This window comes from Gavialis gangeticus, unplaced genomic scaffold (genome assembly GCF_001723915.1).
Source record: "Gavialis gangeticus isolate Ggan-Ray unplaced genomic scaffold, GavGan_comp1, whole genome shotgun sequence".
Classification (NCBI taxonomy): Eukaryota; Metazoa; Chordata; order Crocodylia; family Gavialidae; genus Gavialis; species Gavialis gangeticus.
This window is the reverse complement of record NW_017729027.1, coordinates 33,915,474-33,922,952: the sequence shown is the minus strand read 5'-3', so window position 1 is coordinate 33,922,952 and position 7,479 is coordinate 33,915,474. Positions and strand designations below refer to the sequence as shown.

The window sequence follows — 7,479 nt, the reverse complement described above, 5'->3', positions numbered from 1 at the left end:
GAAGTTGGTTCCAGATCCTAGCCGCCCTAACTGTGAAGTAGTTCTTTTCATTTTCTCTAAGATCATTCCTCAAGTCTTTTTGCAAAGTAACATTCTGAAATTGAAAAATATTCTCCTCCCTTGGAATTACTACGTTCATTTAACTGGCTATTTTTGCATTCACATCATCTGTATTTCCTAACAACTGTGCACCTAAATTGGGACAACTGTTGACTTGCCACATTTCAAAAGTCAATATACATGGTTTGAAGACATTTCCTATATGATGAATCTCTGTGATATTTTCCTTAGAAATATCAAATAAACATGCAACATTTTCTTGCTCTATGTTCTTTGCTTCCACTGGACTTAGATCTATTCTGTCTGGGAAATTGTTTTCTATTAGCAAACAGCTTTCATTCAGAGGTGCATTACACAGTTTGCTTCCATTCTTTTCATCAGCATCAGAAATAAATTTCTTGCTAACAGGCTGCAAGTTCAGCTTTGATGTCTTTTCACCTCTTTTGTATATCCTCAGGTCTCTGGAGATGGATTCATCCTTCAGGGTTGATAGAAATTCTCTGCTGTCATTTCTTTCTTGAAAGTCTATCCCTTCAGAGTTTGAGTAGACCTTGTCAATACTTTCTTTGAAGTGATGATCTTTACTATGTAGATTTTCAGCAGATGGGCATATTGAAAGGTACAGAAGACCCTCACCATTCATGGGGGATACTTTCTCGTAACCCCCGCGAATGGCGAAATCCGTGAATAAGGCACTGTGTTCATGAATGCTGTCTGCATTCATGAATGCAGTGCCCCCGGAGGCTGAGGTGGCGGGGCACGGCTGCACTAGTGATGGCGGGAGCATGGCAGCGGCAGCGCGGTGGCGGGAGTCCAGTGGATGCAAGCACAGAGATCCTGAGGAGCTCCTTCAAGTGTATTTAAGATGTGGGCTTGGCATTCAGGAATATTTGAAACTGCGAATGCTGAACCCATGTATACTAAGGATTTCCTGTACTCTTTTTGGCTGCCTGGGTTGATAACTACAGCATGCTTTCCAGTCTTTTGAATGACATTTCTTTTCATCACTAGCCCACAGGTAATTTCTGGATATAGTCCAAATTTCTCCTTTGCTGGAGCATCTTCCCTTTCATGCATTGTTTCCATTGTTATTTTAGATAATCTCTTTAATTCTCCCACTCCTTCCTGTCTCACCCCACCAACAATTTGCTGATTTAACATCTCACAAGAACTGACATACTTACATTCACACAAATTTCAGATGGAATTGAATAACCTTTAGTACCATTTTCTGGATTTTGGCTGTGCTTGCAAGGAAGTACTGCTACCTCTTTAATTGTTTGAAGCTGTTCTTCTTTGTTAGCACTGTTGCCACTTTTTTGACTATCAAGTGTTTTAATGTCCTGTTCATTTTGATTTCATCAGTCGTGTCAGTGTCATATTCTCCTCTTTGAATTTTCATATTAGTTTCTGGGAGTTCAGATTCATTCTGAGAGTTATGCTTCTGCAAATATTTCTCACCTATCATTTTTTCCCCACTGTGGTGTTCTATCTAAATTCAACTGTTTCACCACATCCCAAACGTTCAAAAGCTTCAGCAAACTCCATGGGTTCTTGAAATTTAGCCTTACCAGGTAGGCTCTGACCATGACAGCATACAAGTTAAAATTTAGTTGTTACATATTACAGATTCCATGGCCTTATTTTACCCTTATTTTGTTCCCAGAATGCTTAATGTCATGTAGAGTTACAAAGAAAGACTAGGGTGGATTAACATCCTTAATGGTAGAGGGAGAGCCCAGAAGTATGATCCAGAGAAACCAATTATTGTTTTCCCCTATTAAAATATTTATCTCCTCCAAGATGTATTACTTTGATTACAAAAGGATACTATTAATTTATTGATTACATTAATTTTGCAATTAAAAAATTAAATTATCTACAAAAATGTATTCAAGAATTAGCAATTTTTGCAGGGGAAAAAACTGTCTAGAAGAAACAGCATAAAACAGATAAATAAATCCAATATTGTGACATGTATAATCAACCAACATTAAGTTTCTTGCTCTCCAGATTTTTCTTAACATTTACCAAATAATAATATGAATTTTTGTAAACTATACTGAGCAAATACTCAAACATAAAGCCTAACTTAGAGCAAAAAGATGTTACATCATGCAAGAGATGCTATACTGCAAGCGGTGGGGGAAAGATGTATGCTTTTCACATTTATGTTATCTGTCTGTTCAGAGATATGTGATGGAAAGGTCACAGAGCAGAAACAAGGACAACAGTAAGAATATATAACATCCCTTTAAGGATCCAGAATCTTATCCAGTGGATTAAATAAACAAGTATTTAAAAATGTAACTTATTTAAAATTACTCCTGTCCTGCTTCAGATATTTTTACAGACAATTTTCCAAACTGGAAATTAGAAACTAGGTACAGAGTATTCCTGTAAAAATAATACTGAGTAAGACTCACAAATCCTTAAAGAATAAACATAAAATTGCTTCATAGAAACACATTTTGAAAGAAAGTGAAGAAGTGATAATATTCACCAATAAATTCTTTGAAGCACTGATTCTGCACAAAATCTTTATACTTTGCTTGTTATGAACAAAAGTAGTCTCCACTTATTAACTGTAAGTAAAAAGTGACTTGCCTCAAAGAATCAATGCAGTTAAAAGACAGAAGGAAAAAGAAAATGTTTAAAAGAAGTGAAACGAACATAAGAAATTAATTAATGCCCTTATTTAAATGAGAAATTCCTTATATACTGCATGTCAATGAGCACACAGAAGGTGCCATTCAACCTTGACTAAAAGAACGTAACATTCAACCCTTACCACAAGAGCAACAGAAGTCATAAGCCCCTTGTCCTATACTTGCATGCAGGGAAACCTCATTAAATACGCTGTCTACTGTTAAACTACCAAAAGCAGCATATATTTATTAGTGCAAACCAACTACGAAGTTGATTAAATGCAACCAACAATGAGCACAACTACAAAATACATGGCTTATATTGGGTAAACATACTGATGAGAACCTGCCACAAGGAAAATTTACTACAGCCCATCTGAACAAAATATATGGTACTCATTGAGTGGAGGCTCTCTCAGCACTAACTCTTTTCCAAGTTATGGAGAGCCACTACACTACTTAAAATTTTACTTTCTCTTCATTTCCACAGCTGAGCTGTGCCTTTCTTTCTCATTTCCAGTATTCCTGTTTCTTCACTAGCCCTAAATGTCCGGCATACATCACCAAATAGGTCCCCAAACATTTCACCCAGAATCCCTCTGTTGCTTCCTTTCTCAGCCTGTTGCATATAATTAGTGTGGCCCTACCTTCCATAAGATAAAGCCTGAACAGGCTGTCCTGCACCTCATCTGCTTATAAATGTTTTAAGGATCCAAGAATTCATGACAAGAACACCCAGTTGCAGCTATGGGTGGTTCCAGCTATTACCACATGGATCCTTTGTGAGAGGTATCTGGAATACACACACATATTGAACAGTGCTGAGCTGTGGGGTTAACATGGCTTGAAATCCTGTTGACTCTGCTGGGCCTAGCCCAAGGAACTATATGGTAATTAATTAGCCTTTTTGCTTTGGACTAATATCATGCATAGTTTGTATTACATGTAAGTAGGTACAAAAGTGCTGCTTAAAAGTATGTTTATGGAGTACCTGTGTTAAAACTTGCAGCAGTTTCAGAAAAGGAAAATGCATCAATTCTGAATGTACTAATTCTATGGGTACTATATGCAAATTACTACAGTTATGTTTATTTCAAGGGCAGTGTTTTCAAATTTGTTCCTCACTTCCACATGTTCAAGGAGAGCAGGGTCTGACAGTAAGGAGATGAGAAAGGAGCTTCAAAGGGAAAAAGTTGGGGTGAGGCAGAGGTCAAGAGATCTACATGACCCCCCAGATTTATTTTTCCTAAGTAGCATGGGAGGGAAACAAATTCAAGGCAAACCTAAAATAGTTAGATTCTATACCTGGAATAGTATAACAAATATATAGCATATAATTACTGGGGAATTGTCTTCTAGTCAAGGTCAATTTATGTTTGAATAAATATGGCAAATACACTGCAGCAGGCCATACATAAGGCATTAATGTTGCCTTCATCAAACCCACTGCTTGGGGAAAAGTTCAGCTTGTCTTTATATGCACAACATACATCTTGCCCCAAAATTAGAGCATAGAAATGTAAAATATATTTTAAATGTGAAATCCTGCTTCTTTGCAGAAAGAATAAATCTGCAAATTAAACTTTCAAGACTTCAAAAAAACTGTACCATCTATGTATAATGATTGTGTGTAACAATACTTCATAAAGATAGGCAGATCTTGATTTTAGGTATTTTGGTTTATAAATACATATTTATAAACATGTTCTTGTTTTTAAAAAACAAAGAATTGTTTTAAAAGGTATATTATAGTTTTATATTTTCCATCTCCAGTTCATTTGCTGCAGGTCTTTGGTACATGCTACCTTGGCATATTAAAATTTGTCTCTTCTTAAAAGTGACTTCCTCCCCCACAGAATCCTGGGATTTATACTATGTCCTGGCAAAACAGTCTTTCCATCTGGGAGGGCTGGTGGAATATGATGCCTTCAGATTCATTAACTTCACTATCATGAAGGATGGAAGTATAATATACCTCTCAATTTCCATGGATATACAGTTTATAAGGAATTTCATTTTCTGGTAGTTCCAGCTAATATTCTAGTTAAGTCCAATAGTGGTTTTATTGTCCCCCAAAGACAATTGATTTTTTTCCCATGACCTACCTCCTCTTCTTCTAGCCTTTTCAAAGAGTCACCTGCAAATTTTATATACTGGGTCATCAGGGTCACCAAGGCAGTATAGCGTGTTCGTAAATCCATGAACTGTAGAGAAACAAGAGGTGAAACAGTAGCATTTACACTAGGAGAGATGTCTTCAAGTAATGTCCTTCTAGAATTCAAACAACCTTAAGGAAAGTTATATATATATATATAGAGAGAGAGAGAGCACTGAGCTAATATTCTTGATTCAAATGACACAGCCCCATAGATCCCATAAACAGGTCTCCCACCAGACACACTGATCCTAAGTTTGGTCAGTCCAATTTATGTAATAGGGCGATTGGCTATTACCTGTGTGTACCATGTGAATAGCTAGGTTGGTGAACCACAAAAAGAGTATGGGGAGAGAGCAGCTAATGGAAACGGTCTCCCTGATTACAAGGATCTTATTTCATCTCTTTCTGGGGTTTCCTGTAAAACTAGGATGGAGTTTTCAGAAGTGCCTAAGCAAGTTCAGTGAGAATTGTTCTCTTTTGCCACTTCCTCCTTTTGAAAAATCTGGCTCCTAGTGTAACTTCCTCAACAAAACTATAGTATGTTGGAAAGGAATTAAGATTGTGTTGGGACAGAGTGGGTAAAATCTTGAAAGCCCTTTCATCCCTGGAGTCATAGAGTACCTTCCTCAGCAGAGGTTTAGTCCCATTAGGATTAGAGGGAAACCTCTGTGGTTGTATTCTCTGTTAGATAGCTGGGGGAAAATGTGTATCTTTGCCCACCCCCATAGAACCTTGTGAGATCTGCTACAACAAATTCATTTCTGGTGCCACCAGGTTCAGCCCAATAATGATGAAAGCTGCTTTCAAATGGTTGCTGAATAAACCATGATCTAACTCATGGTTAACAATACTTCATTTTATTTTGTTAGACCACTTTCCTAATTGTTTAAGTATTTTGTTTACTGTTATCAAGAGCAATACTGAACTTTTTAACATAAATAATAATATGTATGTTAAAAAACTGAATATATATACTAAGCAGAATATACTGGCTCTGTGCATACAGGGAAAACAGTGGATGTGATATACCTTGACTTTAGCAAGGCTTTTGATTTGGTCTCCCACAGGATTTTTGCAAGCAAGCTGAGGAAATATGGGTTGGATGAATGGACAGTAAGGTGGATAGAAAGCTAGCTGGATTGTTAGGCTCCGTAGGTAGTGATCAATGGCTCAAGGTCTAGTTGGTGTCAAGTGGAGTGCCCCAGGGGTCAGTTCTGGGGCTGGTTTTGTTCAATACTTTCATTAACAATCTAGAAGATGGGATGGATTGCACCTTAAGCAAGTTCATGGACGACACCAAGCTGGGGGATGTAGTAGATATGCTGGAGGGAAGGGCTAGGATTCAAGTGACCTAGACAAATTGGAAGATTAGGCCAAAAGAAATCTCATGAGGTTCAACAAGGACAAGTGCAAGGTCCTACATTTAGGACAGAAAAAGCCTATGCATTGATACAGGCTTAGAACCAAGTGGCTAACCAGCAGCTCTGCAGAAAAGGACCTGGGGGTTATACTGGAAAATAAGCTGGATATGAACCAACAGTGTGCCCTTATTGCCATGAAGGCTAATGGCATACTGGACTTCATTAGTATGAGTATTGCCAGCAGATTGAGGGAAGTAATTTTTCCACTCTACTCAGCACTGGTAAGGCCACATTCCCCTCTGCTCAGCACTTTTGGGCCCCCCAGTACAGAAGGGACAAATTGGAGGGAGGTCAGTGGAGGGCAATGAAAATGGTTAGGGGGATGGGGCATATAACTTGTGAGGAGAGGCTGAGGGAACTGGGCTTATTTAGTCTGAAGAAGAGAAGACTGAGGGGGGATTTGATAGCAGCCTTTAACTAGCTGAAGAGTACCTCCAAAGAGGATGGAGCTATATTGTTCTCAATTGTGGCAGATGGCAGAACAAGGAACAATGAATGGTCTCAAGTTACAGGAAGGGAAGTTTAGGTTGAATATTAGGAAAAACTCTCTCACTAGGTGGGTGGTTAAGCACTGGAATAGGTTACCTAGAGAAGTGGTAGAATCTCCATCCTTGGAGGTTTTTAAGGCCAGCTCAACAAAGCCCTGGCTGGAATGTTCTAGTTGTGGTGTAGTCCTGCTTTGAGCAGAGGGTTGGACTAGATGACCTCCTGAGGTCCTTTCCAACCTTAATTTTCTATGATTCTTTACACCTCAGAATTTGCTTAGGAACAATAACAATCTTCCTTGGGATTATTCTACTAAACACCAGTAAATGTCATTCTTTTTTTTCCTACCTTAACAAAGGACTCAAATTAAGTGTACATCTCTCAGACTTTTAGATAGGGCATGCTATAAATAATTAAAAAAAAACCTCTTGTATAATGAAGTCAGATGAGCTCTGCATTCTTCGGCGTTTCACTGGAGATTTTTGTTGCGAGTCAACCATAGCCCTGTAGGTCATGGTCTGCAGCTCATAATCCTGTAAAAATATTCAAATCAACAAAATTATTAGCATTCTCCATCACACTGATCTGGAATGGAATATTTTTGTGCAACTTTAAATAAAATCTAGCACTGTGATTTGTAAGATACTGACAGCTGACTAAAAGCCAAACCATATTACAAATATTTTATTATGTCTTACCTCACTTT

At 38.0% G+C, this 7,479-nt stretch overlaps 1 protein-coding gene across 14 annotated transcripts in view; it reads right to left on the bottom strand.

The window, feature by feature from the left end:
- DST (dystonin) overlaps positions 1–7,479 on the bottom strand; it is a 569,390-nt gene that overhangs the window by 207,468 nt on the left and 354,443 nt on the right. For all 14 annotated transcript variants that reach the window (XM_019520527.1, XM_019520528.1, XM_019520523.1 and 11 more), the window contains 2 exons: positions 7,199–7,306; positions 4,814–4,912 (listed from right to left, as the gene is read on the bottom strand). In XM_019520527.1, the coding sequence (XP_019376072.1) occupies positions 4,814–4,912; positions 7,199–7,306 (207 nt within the window). The remainder of the gene's footprint in view (positions 1–4,813; positions 4,913–7,198; positions 7,307–7,479) is intronic.